Source organism: Pyricularia oryzae, chromosome 2, assembly GCF_000002495.2.
Source record: "Pyricularia oryzae 70-15 chromosome 2, whole genome shotgun sequence".
Taxonomy (NCBI): domain Eukaryota; kingdom Fungi; phylum Ascomycota; class Sordariomycetes; order Magnaporthales; family Pyriculariaceae; genus Pyricularia; species Pyricularia oryzae.
In genome coordinates, this window is record NC_017850.1 from 7637426 (window position 1) to 7656252 (window position 18827).

An 18827-nucleotide genomic window follows, 5' to 3' on the forward strand; every position below is an offset into this window, starting at 1 on the left:
AGGGTCATGAGGAGCCACAATGCATGCATCAAGTCTTTACAGCGTATTTGTGTCGGGTTTTCTGTCATAGATTTCAACTCGACAACTAGGATACCTTGGCCCACCCTGCCTGCGCCTGGGCTTTCGGGGACGTCAAGGACTCTAGATTGAGTAATAGTCGGTCGCATTCGGTAACTTTGTCGTGCGTTCTTGAATCTGCTTCCTCCAAAAGGGCTCTATTGAGGCAATGGTTCGGACTTGCAATCGGCATGGGTGGGGCCATTCGGACCAAAAATGTGAGATTGCGGAGACGTAAAAGCTGGTCAGCACGGCAAAGCTGACTAGGTAGGTGGCTGGGTAGGTCATATAGGTTACAAAGCCATGTCCGTTCATGTTTTTTTTTTTCCTCGAGGAAGAGGATTTTGAGACTTGGTTCAAACGCTTTACAACGATCAAAGTAAGATTTCTCAATTGGTCCCTCTCCGCCAGCGCGAATTCGGCACTCTGGCATCATGTTGTCTCTTTTGGAAACCAAGATCATCGAGCCATTCATGGTTGTGAGACAAACCCTCGCGCCACTAAGACTGTCAAGGTGGCAAATTTTCAAGCATATGACCAGAATCCTCATTTTTTCATCCAATACTCGTACAATCATTTTTTGCGTCTTGATGAGTCTAGTTGGATACATTGTATCTCGTATCATTTGGGGTCGTCAGGAAAAGTATCCAGATCATGGCCTTCCCATTGTCAAAACCAATGATTACCATTTCGACAACATCGTCGCAGAGGGCAAAAGATTGGTAAGATGGATCCAACAGTGCATCTAGCAGCCGAAAAGAAAAAAAAAATGCTGATTCGCTTTCTCCCTCTTAGTATCCAAATCAGGCTTTCATGGGCATCAACAAACGATACAAGTTTGTGATTTACCCGTCGAGCAGCTGGGAGGAGTTGAAGCGCATTCCCGAGCAGACTGCTTCTATCATGGACTTCCAGCATGTCTGCAACTCTGGCGAGTGGAGCCTGGTTGGCGGTGAGACGCACGAACTCGTCAAGACCATCACTGCCGAGCTCACCCGCTCCCTGCCCGCTCGCGTGCCCAATCGTCAACAGGACGCCAAGATGACCTTTGATACAATCATCGGGCACTGCCCCGAGGAGAAGGGCTTTAATCTTTTGATGACGTCCCTGGAGATCATTGCCAAGATCAATGCTTGCACCTTTGTGGGCAGGGAGCTTGGAGCCAACAAGAGCTGGGTCACAGCCGTCGTGTACTCTCCCCTTTGGGTCTATTTCGCAGTCACGCTTTGCAACGCCACGCCAGACATTTTGAGGCCGCTGCTGCGGCCCCTGTTCTTTTTGCCGGCGCTCAGGAACTACTGGAACATGCAAAAGCTGCTGAAGCCCAAGCTGGACCGGGAGATGGAGACGTTTAGACAGACGGACGACAAGCGCAAGCTCCTGGTACCAAAGTCCGACCAAGATTTGCCTTTTACGCACTTTTTGCTGTCCCGGTACACCGAGGCTGCGGCGACCATCAAGCAGCTCGTCATAGACTACATCCAAGTCAGCTACACCTCGACGCCGACCACGGCTTCTGCGCTGTTTCATGCGCTGTGGGAGCTGGCTCAGCACCCTGAGGCTGCTGAAGTCATGCGGCGGGAGCTGGCGACGGTGATGATTGATGGAAATCTCCCAAAGACTCACCTCCAGGAGCTCAAAAGGATGGACAGTTTCCTCCGGGAATCTTTCCGACTTCATCCCATCACTCGTTGTAGGTTGACATTGCTGTTATTGATTGCCAGAGCTACATATTAATACACCTACTGTCTAGTCACCCTTCAACGCTACGTCAAAGAGCCCTTCCAGCTTTCCGACGGTTCTCGGATTCCGCCAGGGGTCATGGCAGTTGTCGATGCGCAGGAGATAAACCGATCGCCCGAGATTTGGGAAAATCCCGACGAGTTTGACATGGACCGCTTTTATCGTCTGCGCGAGATTTCTGGCAACGACAACCGGTACCATTTTGTCACGACCAGTTCCAACTCACCCGGCTGGGGAGACGGGACCCAGGCCTGCCCCGGTCGCTTCTTTGCCACCAGCACTCTAAAAATAGTCATGGCCCATATCGTCATGAACTATGACGTTTCTCTGCGTAAGGTGGCCCCACTCAAGAGCCAACCCTTGGTGAACGGCTCCTACTCGCCGGACGACTCGGTGGAGATATTCTTCAAGTCCAGGAATGTTGAGTAGACCACCAAACTGGCAAAGTAAACTACCAAAGATGGGATAAATGCATGGATATTTACCGTGACGAAGATGTGATGCATTAGAATAGAGAGGTTTCGTGTGTATTATTGTTTTATACATCGCAACGAGCATACAATTCCTATCAAACATGTCGTCCGTTGTTCAATTCTGCTCGAAATCTAAAAGTTTAAATTTAATTCCGGTTTGTCCTGACTCCAGAACTTGATTATCTCACAATGCCAAGTCTGCTGCGCCCCGAACATATTCTTGAAATTCTCTGATAGCTCCAGCCGGACGTAAACATCAAGTCATGCCTGATATATGGTTTCGGTAACAGGTGGAACCACACAAACACCGAAAACTAGGATGCCTCTGAATTCTCGTATAGAGCAGTCAGTAAACAGCGAGGGTTCAAATACTTTCTTTGCCTATGTATGAGAAGGATGTGAAACGGTGTAGCTATTTCACAAGATCGTTCCGATTCAGTCACAAACCACAATAATGGGGATACCTTTCCAGTGCAAACAAGTACCGATACATAGGCACTCTCCGTTAGCCAAAAGCTCAAAGGTCCATTCGCCCAATGAGCTACTACTTATCCGCCTGAAAGATCAAAAATGTTGATACGGTTGCAACGGCCATAAGTTGCACCATTATTTGTGGCACAAAGTTGAAAAGGAAAATTTGAAACTGTGAATATACACTAGCAAAAGTTCATTTGTAATTATGATTTTTTTTTTTTTGGGTAGGATCGCGCTGCCACTATACATTTTTACCGCAATTTGGCATGGCAAATAGTGGCGCAAATAGACATGCAAATGGTGGTCGTTGCCATCGTGTCAAAACTTTGGTGCCTAGTGCAGGCGCGTGAGCGCGGCGCGGCGCCGGCTTTACGTGTCATTTACCTACCCTATGTACCGACAGACATTATTCGTACTGCTGAAGGTATCCATGTGGTTGCGATCCAATTGGGACGTTTTTCTGAAACACCCACACCCTCGTGGAAGAATCGATCCGGCGATTAACCGAATTTTCTAGAGAGGATATTGCAAGCTTAGACAACGAATCCTGACAAGACTATGGAGGCTGTCGTTGCGAGCCAGCGATTCCAACTGACTATGTGATAGCCCTTCGGAAGGCCCCTGTAGCTTCTTTGGACTTGGTTACCACTGAGTCCTAGAATGGAACTAGCAGAGCACCCACGAAAGTGACGAAACTATGACTCGGCCTTTCTGCTGCGGTCCCGTCTAGGCTCCGAACCTCGATGGACGTGCTTGTCAGTCTCACTCCGTCCTTAACAAGTGTATCTTCGTCGGCGGGCATTGTTCTAGTGAGTCGGGATTCGGGTTCCCCAATGGGAATAGTTGCCGAATCGCAAGACCGAGATGACTGGAAAACTTCGCCGCAGCATCTTGATCCTAGAGACGTCTGCAGCTGGATGAGCGCAGCGTGTAGTGCCATTAATCGAGTTTTTTTTTTGGGATCCCAAGTTCCCAACTGACTATTCTCGGATATTCACATGGACTGTGGCTCGAGGACTTATAAGAGCAAAGTGTTGTCCTTGAACAAGCCGATGCTAATCTCCATCCAAGTCCAGCGTCAAATAAGCTGTAGAGGCTTTGCCCATTCTGTGAGGTACCAACCAAGATCAACTCGAAAGAAACCTCGGACACTCTTTAGGCCAACCACTGGGTCAACAATCTTTCAAACATTCCCTTTTAAAGTGTTCACCATCAAACTTCAGGTTGACCTCTCCATTAATACACCATGGAAGCCCAGAATGAGCCTATCGCCATCATTGGCACCGGCTGCCGCTTCCCCGGAAGTTGCGACAGCCCCTCGAAGCTCTGGGAGTTGCTGGAAAAGCCACGCGACCTGTTGAAGAAAATCCCAAATGATCGATTTAGTGCTGATGGGTTTTACCACCCAAAGAACTCTCACCATGGCACTAGCAACGTGCGACACTCTTACCTGCTCGACGAGGATTTGCGTACCTACGATGCCCAGTTCTTTGGGGTCAAGGCGATCGAGGCCAGCTCCATGGATCCTCAGCAGCGTCTGCTCATGGAAACCGTGTACGAGGCTCTGGAATCGGCCGGGCTTTCCATCAAGCAACTTCAGGGCTCCGACACGGCCGTTTATGTTGGTGTTATGAGTGCCGATTTTATGGATATGCTCGCGCGCGACGTCGAAAAGTTCCCAACTTACTTCGCCACTGGAACTGCACGCAGCATTTTGAGCAACCGCCTCTCCTACTTTTACGATTGGCACGGTCCATCCATGACAATCGACACAGCCTGCTCGTCGAGTTTGATTGCCTTGCATCAAGCTGTACAGGTCCTTCGTTCCAAGCAGTCCAAGGTGGCAGTGGTGAGTATATTCCCTGAAGCCTTTTGCGAGCAACAAATACCCCGCGCTCAGGACAAGAGTTTGCCAGACGGGACCTTCTCTGACGCATACCAAAACAGGCTGCCGGATCAAACATCATATTGGGCCCAGAGCAGTACATCGCGGAGAGCAAGCTTCAGATGCTGTCGCCGGATGGTCGCAGCCGTATGTGGGACGCCGAGGCTAACGGTTACGCCCGTGGAGAGGGGGTTGCGGCTGTCGTTCTCAAGACTTTGAGCCAGGCTCTCGCTGACGGGGATCACATTGAGTGCATCATCCGGGAAACCGGAATCAACCAAGACGGCAAGACGCCCGGTATCACCATGCCGAGTGCCACGGCACAGGCCGCCCTGATTAGATCTACCTACGCCAGGGCCGGTCTTGATCTGCGTAAAGCGAGCGACCGACCTCAGTTTTTTGAGGCTCATGGCACGGGTAAGTCAAAAGGCTGAGACTGGTGTGGTGTGAAGATTTTTTGCTTGGTGAGACAGTCACTGATGAAACAAAATTACAAAAAAATAGGCACTCCGGCTGGTGACCCAATAGAGGCTGCCGCCATCAGCAAAGCGTTTTTTGGCGATGATGTAAAGCCCCATTCCAGAGACGGCCACGACACTCTGTTTGTTGGTTCTATCAAAACAGTCATTGGCCACACCGAAGGCACTGCCGGCCTCGCCGCCATCATCAAGGCGTCTACGGCACTGCAGGCAGGCGTTCTGCCGCCGAACCGACTGTTCCACAAGTTGAATCCCAAGATTGAGCCTTACTACTCAAACTTGAAGATCCTGACAGAGGCTCAGCCCTGGCCGAGGCTGCCTGAAGCCGGCACGCGGAGAGTAAGCGTCAACAGCTTCGGGTTTGGAGGGGCAAATGCACACGCCATTGTCGAGTCTGCGGATGGCTACATCGCCAGGAGGGCCGCTGCACCAAACCCCCGCTCGTTTGCTCCCTGTCCCCTGTCGGCCGCCTCGGAGACGGTGCTCACCGCCATGACGGAGCGCCTCAGGAGCTACCTCAAAAGCCAGATAGCATCCGGCGGCACGGGCATCAACATGCGCGACCTGGCGTGGACGTTGTGCAGCCGCCGCTCGACCCTGGGCGTCCGCAGTGTGCTGCCCGCGGCCAAGAGCCCGCAGGACCTGCTGGACAAGCTGGAAGCATCCGCCCAGCTGCCCCCGCCTGCGACCTCGACCAAGAAGGCGCCCGAAACAGGCCCGAGGGTGTTTGGCGTGTTCACCGGACAGGGCGCCCAGTGGCCGCGCATGGGAGCCGAGCTGATTGAAGATTCGCCAACCGTCGCCGGCATTGTCCGTCGCCTCGATCAAAGTCTACAGTCTTTGCCGGTGCGAGACAGGCCCTCATGGACGCTGCGCGAGCACCTGCTGGCCCCGAAGGAGTCGTCCCAAGTGTACATTGCATCCTTGTCCCAGCCCCTGTGCACGGCACTCCAGATAATCCTGGTGGACCTGCTCAAGGTTGCCGGTATAACGTTTTCCGGCGTCGTGGGCCACTCGTCGGGTGAGATAGGCGCCGCCTACGCCGCCGGCTACCTCACGGCGTCGGACGCCATACGCGTGGCCTACTACCGCGGGCTGCACCTCAAATTGGTGACCACCAAGGGGGCCATGCTGGCCGCGGGGACGACCTTTGCCGACGCGCAGGAGCTCTGCTCCCTGCCGGCATTCGAAGGGCGCGCGTGCGTGGCTGCGAGCAACTCCCCGGCCAGCGTCACCCTGTCCGGCGACGCCGATGCCATCGAGGAGATCCAGATCATCCTCGGGGAGGAGAAGAAGTTCAACCGCATGCTCCAGGTCGATCGCGCCTATCACTCGCACCACATGAACGTCCTGGCCGCGCCCTACAAGCGCTCGCTCGAGGAGTGTGGGATCAAGCCCCTGCGACCTGCTGGTGGCTGCCGCTGGGTGTCGTCCGTCTTTACTTGCGACGTCTCGGACATCCCATCTGACGTGAGCCTGGGGAGCTCTTACTGGGTTGCCAATCTCGTCCAGCCGGTCCGGTTCACCGAGGCCTTGGAGATGCTGTACTTGGGTGCCTCGATGAACGGAGGATTCGACCTCGGAATCGAGGTTGGGCCGCACCCGGCTCTCCAAGGACCTGTCAAACAAACAGGTAATTGATCTTTGCCTTGCTTTCATATCCCAGCTGTTCCGATCTGATATTGTGCAATATCAAGTTACTAACAAAAAAAAAAAAAAAAAACCAAATGTTCCATGGTTTAGTCCAAGAATTCACGACCGACTCGCCGTTGGCCTACACTGGACTGATGAAGCGTGGAGAAAACAGCACTGAAGCCATGTCCAAGGGCCTTGGCTACATCTGGCAGACCTTTGGGGAAGGCGTGGTGGATTTCGCTGCATACGAGGCATTTTGCGCCGGCGAACCTGCAGGTAAGTCAACCTTTGCCGTCACCAAGGGCCTCCCCACCTATCCCTGGGATCACAGCCGAACGCTCTGGCAAGAGTCTCGGTTGTCAAAAGCCTTCAGGACGAGCGAGAATCCTCCACACGAGCTCCTGGGGCGCCAGCTGCTGGACGGAGTGCCAGACCGGTTGCGATGGCGCAACATCATCAAGCGAAGCGAGATCGATTGGCTCGAGGGCCATCAAGTCCAAGGCCAGATCGTCTTCCCTGCGGCTGGGTACATCTCGGCCTGTGTCGAGGCGTGCATGCTCGCCTTTGCGCGAGACGAATCCCCCGTGCAGTGCATTGAGCTCCTCGACTTTGACATTGGACATGCCATGGTGATTGAAGAGGACGACAGCCTGGGAGTCGATGCGACGATTGAGCTGAGCGACATGACCAGGTCGGACAAGACCATAGAAGCTAGGTTTGGATTCCACTCGACCGCCAGCAACGACTCTCTTGCCATGAACACTCATGCAAGCTGCAGAGTTGTTGTCAATCTTGGCATCTCCGATTGCAACGTTTTGCCGCCGAAGCCGCACGACCATGACAAGGTCTTCCTGTTGGACGTCGAGGCGGAGCGATTCTACAACAACCTCGATGGGCTCGGATTCAACTACTCTGGACCGTTCCGCGCACTCGAGGGATTGAAAAGGCGCCTGGGGTACGCAGAGGGGTTTATTCAGAATGCCTCGTCAGCAATAGACTCAAAAATCCTACCGCCGTTGCTGGTCCACCCCGCTACTCTGGACCTTGGCATTCAGGCCATCATGCTGGCGTACTCTTACCCCGGAGACACCATGCTGCGCTCAATCTATCTCCCTACACGCTTCGAACGCATCCTCATCGACCCGGCGCTCTGCGCCGACTTTGCCGGCCAGCCGGCCAAGGTCCCCTTTGATGCCGTCGCGTTTACCGGCGCCGTGAAGAGCGTGACGGGCGACATCAACATCTACTCACCGCGAGGAACATCTCTCAAGGCCCTGCAGCTCGAGGGGCTCCAGACGCGGCCGCTGTCCGAGTCCGAGGGCATTAGTGTTTTCACCGACATGTCCTGGAACGTTGCGACGCCCGACAGCGAGATGGTCGTCGCAACCACCTCGGTGCCGCCGCTGGATGCAGAGTTTTTCTTCACCCTCGAGCGTGTGGGCTACTACTACCACCGCGTTCTCAACGCCGCGTTCCCCCGCAGCGAACGCGACCATCTGGAGTGGAATTTCAAAAGGCTGCTCGAGTACAACGATTCCGTCCTGGATGGCGTCGACAGGGGAAGGAACCCGTTTGCGCGGGCCGAGTGGAGGAACGATTCCAAGGAGACCATCGCCGAGATCTTGGACAAGTACCCCAACAGCCCCGATCTGAGGCTTCTGCGCGCCGTCGGCGAGAACATCGTGGCCGTGGTGAAGCAAGAGACGACCATATTGGAGCACATGATCGAGGAGGACAAACTCAACATATTTTACGAGTTTGGAGAGGGTTTCCCCCAGTACGCGTCGTACATGGGTGCATTTGCTGGTCAGCTCGCCCATCGCTATCCGCACATGAGGGTGCTGGAAATCGGCGGTGGGACGGGCATGGCGACCAAAGCCATCATCAAAGAGGTCGGTGACCAGTTTTCGACCTACGACTTTACCGACGTTTCCAGTGGATTCTTCCCCAAGGCCTCGGCCACTTTTTCTCCGTACAAGTCCAAGATGAACTTTCAAGTCCTCGACATCGAAAAAGACCCACTGGAACAGGGCTTCAAACAAGGCTCGTACGACCTCATTGTGGCGTCCTTGGTGCTCCACGCCACCCGCAACCTCGCCGAAACCATGACCAACGTGCGGAAACTGCTCAAACCGGGCGGTTATCTTTTGCTAATGGAAGTCACAGAGAACGAGCAGATGAGGTTCGGACTTTTGTTCGGCGGTCTTCCTGGAGCGTGGCTGGGAGCCGAAGAAGGCCGGACCTTGTCTCCCTGCGTCGGTATGGAGGAATGGGAGGCGGTTCTCAAGAAAACCGGCTTCGGCGTGGAAACATGTGTTCCGCACCACGAGACTCTCCCGGTTCCATTCTCCGTCATTGTAGCACAGGCTCTCGACGACAAGGTCCAGTTTTTGAAGCAACCTCTAGTCCAGGCTGCCGAGGACGGCACTGTGATACCTGCTCGGCTGACGATTGTCGGAGGCGGACCCAAGAGTTCTGCGTTGGCTTCCGAGGTAACGAAGCTCCTCGGCCCGCGCTATGGAAGCATCCGATACATTGAGTCTCTGGATAAAGTCCGAGGCGACGATCTAGGGGTGGGCGGCAGTCTCCTGTGCCTGGCAGATCTCGATGGGCCTGTGCTCCAGTCTATAGACGAGGGCAAGCTTCGTGGCTTCCAGGACGTCTTTCAGCATTCCAAAAACGTCCTCTGGGTCACGAGCGGTGTGCGCGAGGGGGATCCGTACGCGAGGATGGTGATTGGGTTCGGGAGGACCATTGTGCTTGAGATGCTGCACCTGCGACTCCAGTTCCTCGACCTCGAGTCCAACACCACACCAAGCGCCTCGGCCGTTGCCGCCACCATGCTTCGGTTCGACGTCACGGGAGCCTGGGATGAAGAACACGGAGACATGTCATCTGGTCTGTTGCACTCCACGGAGCCCGAGTTATTCCTCGACGCCAAGGGGAGGCTCTTTGTTCCCCGCTTCAAGCACAATCACGAGATGAACAACCGCTACCAGTCGAGCAAGGCCAATGTCAAAGAGATGGTGGACGCGGATGCTTGCACCCTTGAGCTTTGCCGCTCGAGCGAGAGCGAGACGTGGGAGCTCAGCAAGGTGGATGCTCCTGAGACCCTTCCGTTGTGGGTTTCACGGGAGCATCTCGTCGACGTGCATGTCATGTACTCTGTCAATCGGTCCGTGGCCATCACAAAAGACTGCTTCCTTTTCCCAATCTTGGGAAAGGAGAGCCGCACAGGAAGGCCCGTTGTGGGACTGGCTCCGTCCCTGACGTCCAAAGTCGTCATTCCAAGCTCTTTCATTCTCCACGGCATCTTCACCTCAGAGGACCGCGCAGTCGACACTCTCGAGACGTTCTTTTCCGTCTTGATTGCACACGCAGCCCTGGGCGGTGACTGCGAGGATCTGTCCGGCACGCGAGTCATCGTGGTAGAGCCCCGGAACCAACTGGCAAACTCCATCAGCGGGCTCGCGACTGGCGGGAATGCCAGCGTGCTGTGTCTGACGTCTAAGCTCGGAACCCAATGGACTCACATCGGACCCAAGACGCCCAAGCTGGCCATCAAACAATTGGTCCGGCCTGATGCTGACGCCAGAACCAGCTGCTGCATCTTGGACATGGCGGAGGACGGCGGCCTCGCTGAGACCATTGCCAGCTTCTTGCCGTCCACGCAGCGTCGCGTCATCCGAAAGGCCGACTTGACTGCCCACTCTGGCTTTTTGCCCGCGCGAGACTGCTCCAGAGAGATCCGGTCGCTCGTCTCGAGTGTTTTCCATCACATCATGAGCAGGGTGGACGGGCCGACGGAGCTACCGGTGCTCGCACCCACAGACGCCACCGGGTCGGAGACGACGCCTGCAGAGTTTGTCGTCTCTTGGAAGTCCACAGCCAAGACGGTGGCCGTGTCCGTGGAGCCCATCGAAACCAGGGTCAAGTTCCAGGCTGACAAGACTTACTGGCTCGTTGGTCTCACTGGCAACCTGGGCCTCTCGCTCTGTGCATGGATGGTGAACCAAGGCGCTCGTAACATCGTGGTTGGCAGCAAAAACCCAAAGATTGACGGCGCTTTCTTGGCCAAGATGAAGGCAAAGGGCGTCAACTTCAAAGTGCTTCCCCTCGATGTTTGCGATCGCGACTCTGTCCGGGCGACGTACAAGACCATCGCGAGCACGATGCCGGCCGTTGCTGGAGTATGCCAAGGCGCCATGGTGCTGCACGACACCATGTTCACCGAGCTCGACGTGGAGCGGGTCGAAAAGGTCACGCGGCCCAAGGTGCAGGGCAGCCTGTACCTCGAGGAAATCTTCCACGACACGGCCCTGGACTTTTTCGTCTTTTTCTCGTCCATCGCCTCCGTGGTCGGCAACCCGGGCCAGTCAGCCTACGCCGCCGCCAACATGTTCATGTCCGGCCTCGCGACGCAGCGCAGAAAGCGGGGACTGAACGCGTCGGCCGTGGCCATCGGCGCCATCTTTGGCAACGGCTACGTCACGAGGGAGTTGACGCTCGCACAGCAGGAATATCTCAAAAAGGTGGGCAACCGGTGGCTGTCGGAGCAGGATTTCCACACCCTCTTCGCCGAAGCTGTCTACGCCGGCCAGTCGCACCGCGGCAAAAACCACGAGTTCGCCACGGGGCTGATGACCATCCAAGACGGCGACGAGGTTGGTCAGAGGGTCACTTGGTTCAAAAACCCCATGTTCCAGCACTCTGTGATGACGGGTGGGAACCAAGGACAGGCCGCCGAGACTGGCAAGAGCCACCGAAGAGTCCAGACCAAGGTCTTGCTTCAAGATGCCGTCAGTTCCGAGGACGTCCGCGAGATCATCTATGGTAAGCGTGCACATTAACCACCCCCCCCCCCCCCCCGGAACAGCCTCAACTTTCAAGGAAATGCAGAATCTAACCCAGCCCCTTCTGAACGCGGTATAGACGCCTTTGCCCTCAAGCTGCAGGAGGCTTTGCAGGTCGAAAAGGGCCGTCCTGTCGGCAACTTGACGGCAGATACTCTCGGCATCGACTCGTTGGTCGCCGTTGACATCCGATCCTGGTTCATAAAGGAGCTGCAGGTCGAGGTGCCAGTGCTCAAGATTCTCAGCGGCGCGACGGTCGACGACATCATTGCTCAAGCTCAGAAGCTGCTGCCCAAGGAACTCATACCCAAATTCGATGAGAAGGCTACTGGCCTCAGCAAGCCGCGGGAAAGGTCCGAGCCGGCAGCGGCGCCACCGGCATCACCAGTGCAAAAGCAGGAGCCGATCAAGGCCAAGCCTGAAAAGGCTACAGCACCAGCACCAGCCCCAGCCGTTGCTCCTCCAGTGCAAAAGGTGGACAAGTCAGCTCCGCCAACCAAGATTGAGACTGCCCCTCATACCTCCAAGTCAGCAATGTCAGTGTTGATACCAGCTGATGACAAGATCTCCAGCCCCAAATCCACCACCAGCACCGAGTACTTTGGCCAAACCCCCACCAAATCCAGTGGTTCTTCGCCGTGGAGTTCCAAAAGTTCGTGGTCCGAGATTGAGAGGCCCGACAGCCCAGACAGCTCAGACAGCTCACACAGCTCAGACACCCCGCCACTCTCGCGCAGCGCGGGTGGCAGCCTCACCCAGGCAGCCATAAGCAAACATCTAAAAGAAAACCGGGCCGTCGCCAGCGCCGGCTTCGAGATCACCAAGAGCGGGCCCATCTCCTTTGCCCAGTCCAGGTTCTGGTTCCTGCAGCACTTTCTCGAGGATCCCGCTTCGGCTCTCAACATCACCGTGGACATCAACCTCCAAGGTGCTCTCGACGTCCCGAAGCTGGAGAAGGCGGTCGCTTCGGTGGGGAGGCGACACGAGGCCCTCCGCACCAGGTTCACGGCCGCCGCGAACTCGGAAGGCGTCGTGCAGGAGGTCCTCGCAGCCTCGTGTCTGGGCCTCGAAGTCTACGCCGTCAAGGGCGCTGCCGACGCCGACGCCTTTTACAAGGCGCTGTCTGCGCACAGGTACAGACTCGACCGCGGTGAGAATATGAGAATCGTGCTCCTCCGCATGAGTCCAAAGTCGTTCCGCCTCCTCATCGGCTATCACCATATAAACATGGATGGCGTCAGCCTCGAGGTTGTTTTGCAGGAGCTGCAGCTCGGATACAGCGGGCGCGCCCTCAAGCCCGAGTCGCAAATCTTGCAGTACCCCGACTTTTCCAGACAGCAACACTTGGACTACGACTCTGGCCGCTTGGCTGACGATCTTGCATTCTGGCGCAGCGAGTTCAGGGGCCAGGCCCCGCCCGTGCTTCCTCTTTTGCCCCTGGCCAAGATTCAATCCCGCAAACCCTTGACCACGTATTCGACCACCACGACGGAATTCTGTCTAGATGAAGAGGAGATGCACAAGATCCAGGCGGTCTGCCAGATGCTCAAGGTGTCGCCTTTCCACTTCCACCTCGCCATCTTCTACACCCTCCTGGCGCGACTCGTGGACGTCGACGACCTGTGCATCGGCGTCAGCTCGGCGAACCGCCAGACTCCCGAAACCATGTCGAGCGTCGGCATGTACCTCAACCTCCTGCCGCTGGTGTTCAAAGTCGACCGCAGCCACACCTTTGCCAACGCCATCAAGATGATCCGAGCCAAGGCCCTGGCCGCCTTCAGCCACGCCGCCGTGCCGTTCGACCTCATGATCAAGGACCTCGGCGTCGCCGGCACCAGCTCCCACAGCCCCGTGTTCCAGGCCATGGTCAACTACCGCCCGGGAGTCTCGACCGCTCGACGCTTTTGCGACTGCGACAGCGAGGTCGCCACCTTCAAGCAGGGCGAGGTGCCTTACGACTTGGCTTTTGACATTATGGAAAACCCCGGCGGTTCATCCCTGATCATGCTCACCGGCCAGTCGGTCTATTACGGCAAGACGGAAATGGAGCACATCAAGGGCATTTACCTAGAGCTCGTCAAGTCCATTACTCAGAACCCAGCAACTCGATTGAAGGCTGCGACCATCTTCAACTCTAGTCAGGTCGATGCTTCTATCCAACTTGGACGCGGTAAGTTCAGCATCCAGATCTTGCCTCTTGTCGTGTTACGTGATGACTTTTGAAGTTCTGACATTCTTTGCTCTTCTTTCTTTTGCTTTCTTTCCAATTGTCCAGGCATCTATCAAAAACCACAATGGCCCGCCACTTTGGTGCATCGCATCGACGACATGGCCAAGCGTTACCCCGATAACATTGCCGTCAAAGATGGTCGGGGAGACCGCATTACCTACCGAGAGATGTCGCAAAAAATCGATTGCATCAGCCACGCTCTGAGCAGCGACTCTTCCTGCCGCGTCAAGAGCACAGTCGGCGTTCTCCTCGATCCAAGCTCGGACTGGATTTGCTCGATTCTGGCCATCCTGCGCCTAGGAGCAACATATGTGCCCCTTGACATCGTCACGGGATGGGACAGACTGTCGTCCGTAGTTCGCGATAGCAAGCCGGACCTCATATTAGTCAACAACCGCCTAGAGTCCCAAACGAAAAATCTCGGGGACGCCATGGCGACTGCGCGATTCGTCAACATTGAAAACCTCGCCCCGGCTACAAACCAGCGCAGATCTCCCATCGCAACCGAAGCTGACCATGTTGCCGCCCTCATGTACACCAGCGGATCGACAGGTGTACCCAAGGCGATAGTCATCAAGCACGAATCCATGCGCAACAGCATCGAGGCTTTCACAAAGGTGGTGGGATACCGCGAGGGACACGAGGTTTCGCTCCACCAGAGCTCGTACAGTTTCGACATGTCACTGAGTCAAATCTTCCTGGACCTCGCCAACGGAGGGACTGTACACGTCGTCCCGAGGGAGCTGCGCGGCGACCCAGAGGCCATCGCGTCCATAATCGCCAGGGAGGGCATCACCTTTACAAGTGCCACCCCGTCCGAGGTCATCTCTTGGATCGAGCACGGGAGCCTCTCGGAGCTTGGCAGCTCCAGCTGGAGAAAGGTAGTGTGCGGAGGCGAACCAGTCAAGGAGAGTTTGATCAACGGCCTGCGCAAAATAGACAAGCCGGATCTGGCCTTCTTCGATGGCTACGGCCCCACCGAGATCACGTTTTGCTGCGCCATGAGGGCGGTCGATTACCGCAGCGACGCGCCGCCAGACGCCGAGGCGGGAGGGTTCAAGCCCTGGCCCAACGTCTCGGTCTACATCCTCGACGCCGACCAAAAGATCGTACCCGCTGGCGTCACCGGCGAGATCGCAATCGGCGGTGGGGGCGTCGTCGCGGGGTACGGCGACCACAAGCTCAGTGCTGCCGCCTTCAAGCACGACAAGTGGGCCTCCTCCGAGTTCGTCCAGAGCGGCTGGACCCGTCTGCACCTGACGGGAGACGTGGGCAAGATCGACCCGATTGACGGCACGCTCAAGCTCAAGGGGAGGATCGCCGGCGACACCCAGATCAAGCTCCGGGGGATGCGCCTAGACGTTCGCGAGGTTGAGCTGGCAATCATGAAGACCGCGCAAGGCCAGATCAACGACGTCGTGGTCACGGCGCACCACAACAAGGCGACGGGCGCCAGCTCCTTGATTGCGTTTGCCATCGTGGCTGATCCCAAGGCATCTCACGACTTTAGCCGCGTCCTGGCTCGGCTTCCCCTGCCACAGTACATGCGCCCGGCAGCAATCTTCCCCATTGACAACTTCCCCACCAACGCGTCAGGCAAGGTCGACAGGATCGCCATCAGGAATCTCGATCTGCCTCAGACCCAAGACTTTGATCGCAAGTCGGCCGCCAACAGCGATGCTCACCTCACAGACACCGAATCACGGCTGGCGCAGCTCTGGACCCAAGTCATAACAAAGGGTGTGATTTCGCAGTACCAAATCACCAACGAGTCCAACTTCTTCCACGTCGGCGGGACCTCCATCCTGCTCGTCCAGCTTCGGTCGGCAATCGAGGCCTCATTCGGCACCAGGCCTACCCTGTTCCAGCTGTTTGAGGCAGGCACGCTGGCAGCCATGGCGGCCCTCATCGCACCGCTCTCCTCCAGCTCGACGACGCCACCATCAAACAGTCCCAACAAGCATCTCGGCACCAGTCGGACCACAGAGAGAGACTGGGAGGAGGAAACACGCATCTCTCCGGACCTCGTCGACGTGCGCGGCGAGAGCGACCACTTTGGGAACCCCACCGTCGTCGTCCTCACCGGCGCAACGGGCTTCCTCGGCAGATCCATCCTGGCGCGACTGCTGCAGGACAGCGTCGTGGAAAAGATCCACTGCCTCGCGGTGCGGAGCGATCCCCAGGACGAGCTCTTCCGCTCCCCCAAGGTCGTGGTGCACCGGGGAGACCTGGCCGCTCGCAACTTTGGCATGCCCAGCAGGGAGCTCGCCGACATCTTCTCCGAGGCGCACGCCGTGATCCACAACGGCGCCGACGTGTCCTTCATGAAGACCTACGCCACCCTCAAGCCGGCCAACTTTGAGAGCACCAAGCAGCTCGTGCGCCTGTGCCTGCCGCGCCGCATCTCCTTCCACTACGTCTCCTCGGCCAGCATCGTCCAGCTCACGCAAAAGGACACCTGGGGCCTCGAGTCGGTCCAGGACTACCCTCCCATCGCGAGCCGGAACGCGACCGGCTACGTGGCGACCAAGTGGGCCAGCGAGCGGTACCTCGAAAAGGTCAGCGACCAGTGCGACCTGCCCATCTGGATCCACCGGCCGTCGTCCATCAAGAACCCCGAGGCGGCGGCGGCGGGCCGGCCGGGCGCCGACCTCATCTCCAACCTGATGCACTACTCGCGCGAGCTCAGATGCATCCCCGAGGTGTGCGCGTGGAACGGCTGGCTCGACTTTGTCGCCGTGGAGACGGCGGCCTCGGAGATCGTCGACGAGGTCTACCGGGACTTTTCCTGGCCCGGCCACGTCTGCTACCTGTACCAGAGCGGCGACGAGATCATCCCGCTGCCCGACCTCAGGTCCACGCTGCAGCGCGAGGCCGGCTGCGAGTTCGAGGTGCTGAAGATGGACGAGTGGGTGGCGAGGGCGCAGGCCAAAGGCATGAGCGAGCTGCTCGGGGATTACCTCTGTGCTTCGGCCAACGCCCCTGTGACGTTGGCCATGTTGCAAAAGGGAGAGGCTTGGCATTGATTTTAGGAAATGTGGTTGATTGTTTTGCTCTATCTTGGTTGGTTACACTAGGCACAGTCTCATGTTTAATAGATCCAAATTATTTTAGATATCAATATGCTTCAAAATAACGGACAGGCTTACAGATCAGAGACTTGTTTTGCTTTGTTGTGCGGCTAGTTATTCACCTCTACTACTCCGACGATTAGATAACCGCCAATTTGACACATGCCTCTAGTCTAGTTGGGTAGACATAATACCGCTGTGGTGGGAAAAGATTTCAGTTGCCATAATGTCGAAACCTTTCAGGCTTATGTGAGCGTAGGCGGTTCGGCGAGGACATGTTGGCCACTTGGCCTAGCCTTGTTACGACGAATCCATGTAGTCACGTCATCATACACTGCTACGGCTGGGATGCCATTATCCTAATCGACCGGGGTCACTCCTATTTTGATCACAGAAGCTACAACCCAACAAAAGGCTGGGCATGTCAGTCACCAAAGTCGTTGCCTCTTTGCAAGTTTGCACACACGCACGTATAATCACCCATTCAAGCCACTGCATTTTTCCATAACTACGCGTTCGGGATTATGACATTGCTTTTCTGCGCGTCCACATTAACATTCGCCTATTCGTCGATTGGTATACCCATACGTCTTATATAATGGCAGTGATTATTCCACCCGTACAGTTCGCCTAAACAGCCAGTAAATGGATAGTTTTCAATGCTATTATCGGAATACAAACTGTCACTAGATTGCGCGCGCGAATTGCGACTTTTTACCATTGCCACTATTTATATTGCATTATATATAACTTAGGGCACCATTTTCATTGCAAAACGGAAAGAAAAAGAAAAAAAAAGCTAAAGCGCGAACGCAAACGCAAACGCAAGCGGAAAATTAATCATGACGATACAGGTTCCTATCTTTTTATTTCAAATGCGTGCGTTCGCTATACATGGCGCCTATAAATGGCGTAAATTGAGTAAATATTTCTTAGAGCTTCGGTTTGTACTTTCGGTAACAGCACTATAAACTATCCATTTTCGGGCTCCTGAGGCGAACAGTACGGGTGGAATAACCACTGCCTATTTAAGAGACGTGACCTCTTTTAGTGGTGATGGCGCGTGCATATTTGCAAAGGTGTGGCGACCTTGGCGGGTGGCCTGCGAATTGTGTTGCACTAAAAACACCGTCAAAAACGAGAGCTTCCGTCAATTGTTAATGCCAGTGAACTTTGGTAAATATAGCCTGCAACAAATTGCTTATGGCTGATGGTGGGAGGGCCTTTACCAACTCCTTTACCGAGTTTATAGATGAACCCGGGTCAGGATTGAGCTGAACCCCCCTCAGAGATTTCTAGACCCACTTTCGCTTAGGTTGAACCCCCTTCAGAAAAAAAAAGTAGGTTTAAAAATCTCTGAGGGGGGTTCAGCTCAATCCTGACCCGGGTTCATCTAAAACCTCCCTTTACCACAATTACCAATTGAATTGAGGCTAGATGGCGGCTGGTGTGACTGGTGCCAAATTATCATGGGAGTGCCATGGGGAATTCCAGGTCGTATTACATATTTTCTGCAGCTTGCCAGCGTTGCGTGTCCCATCAGGACAGCTTTAGTCAAAGTATGGAGAGACTCGCGCTGCTCCACTCCGATTCCGAACTGTGTTCGGCGTCGATCAGAAACAGTCTGACGGCAGGAAGATTAATGTATATCAAAATGTACTAAATGATTTCGAGTTCGTCCGCTAAACATTGGCTGTCCGACAAGAGCACAGCATGATCCCTGTTTAACAAAAAGTCGGGACGCTTGGGCCACTCCGACTCCGAAAGATGCTCGACGCCGATCGGAACACTTTGTCGGCAGGGACACATATATGTTGACATGTCACTCAAGTTTCACTTTTGTTGTTGTAGTAGTAGTAGTAGTATTATTTAACGCCGGGCTCGGCCCGGCTCATTAGCCGGCCGTTAGCAACCTCCCGAGGGGTAT

General features: G+C 55.5%; 3 protein-coding genes across 3 annotated transcripts; 2 read left to right on the forward strand and 1 right to left on the reverse strand.

Moving 5' to 3' along the window:
* Positions 1–491: 491 nt before the first annotated feature.
* MGG_08378 (cytochrome P450 oxidoreductase GliF) lies at positions 492–2229 on the forward strand (the record flags this gene model as incomplete). Its single annotated transcript, XM_003715632.1, has 3 exons — positions 492–779; positions 853–1750; positions 1811–2229. The coding sequence occupies 3 exons, from the start codon at positions 492–494 to the stop codon at positions 2227–2229; spliced, it is 1605 nt and encodes a 534-aa protein (XP_003715680.1).
* Positions 2230–2817: 588 nt separating this feature from the next.
* Positions 2818–3179, reverse strand: MGG_15929 (uncharacterized protein; the record flags this gene model as incomplete). The annotated part of the gene is made up of 2 exons (XM_003715633.1): positions 2818–2929; positions 3136–3179. 2 exons carry the CDS (start codon positions 3177–3179, stop codon positions 2818–2820), a joined length of 156 nt encoding a protein of 51 aa, XP_003715681.1.
* Positions 3180–3993: 814 nt separating this feature from the next.
* MGG_15097 (polyketide synthase) lies at positions 3994–16855 on the forward strand (the record flags this gene model as incomplete). The annotated part of the gene is made up of 6 exons (XM_003715634.1): positions 3994–4596; positions 4695–5049; positions 5137–6744; positions 6855–11579; positions 11679–13769; positions 13875–16855. The coding sequence occupies 6 exons, from the start codon at positions 3994–3996 to the stop codon at positions 16853–16855; spliced, it is 12363 nt and encodes a 4120-aa protein (XP_003715682.1).
* Between the last annotated feature and the right edge of the window lie 1972 nt (positions 16856–18827).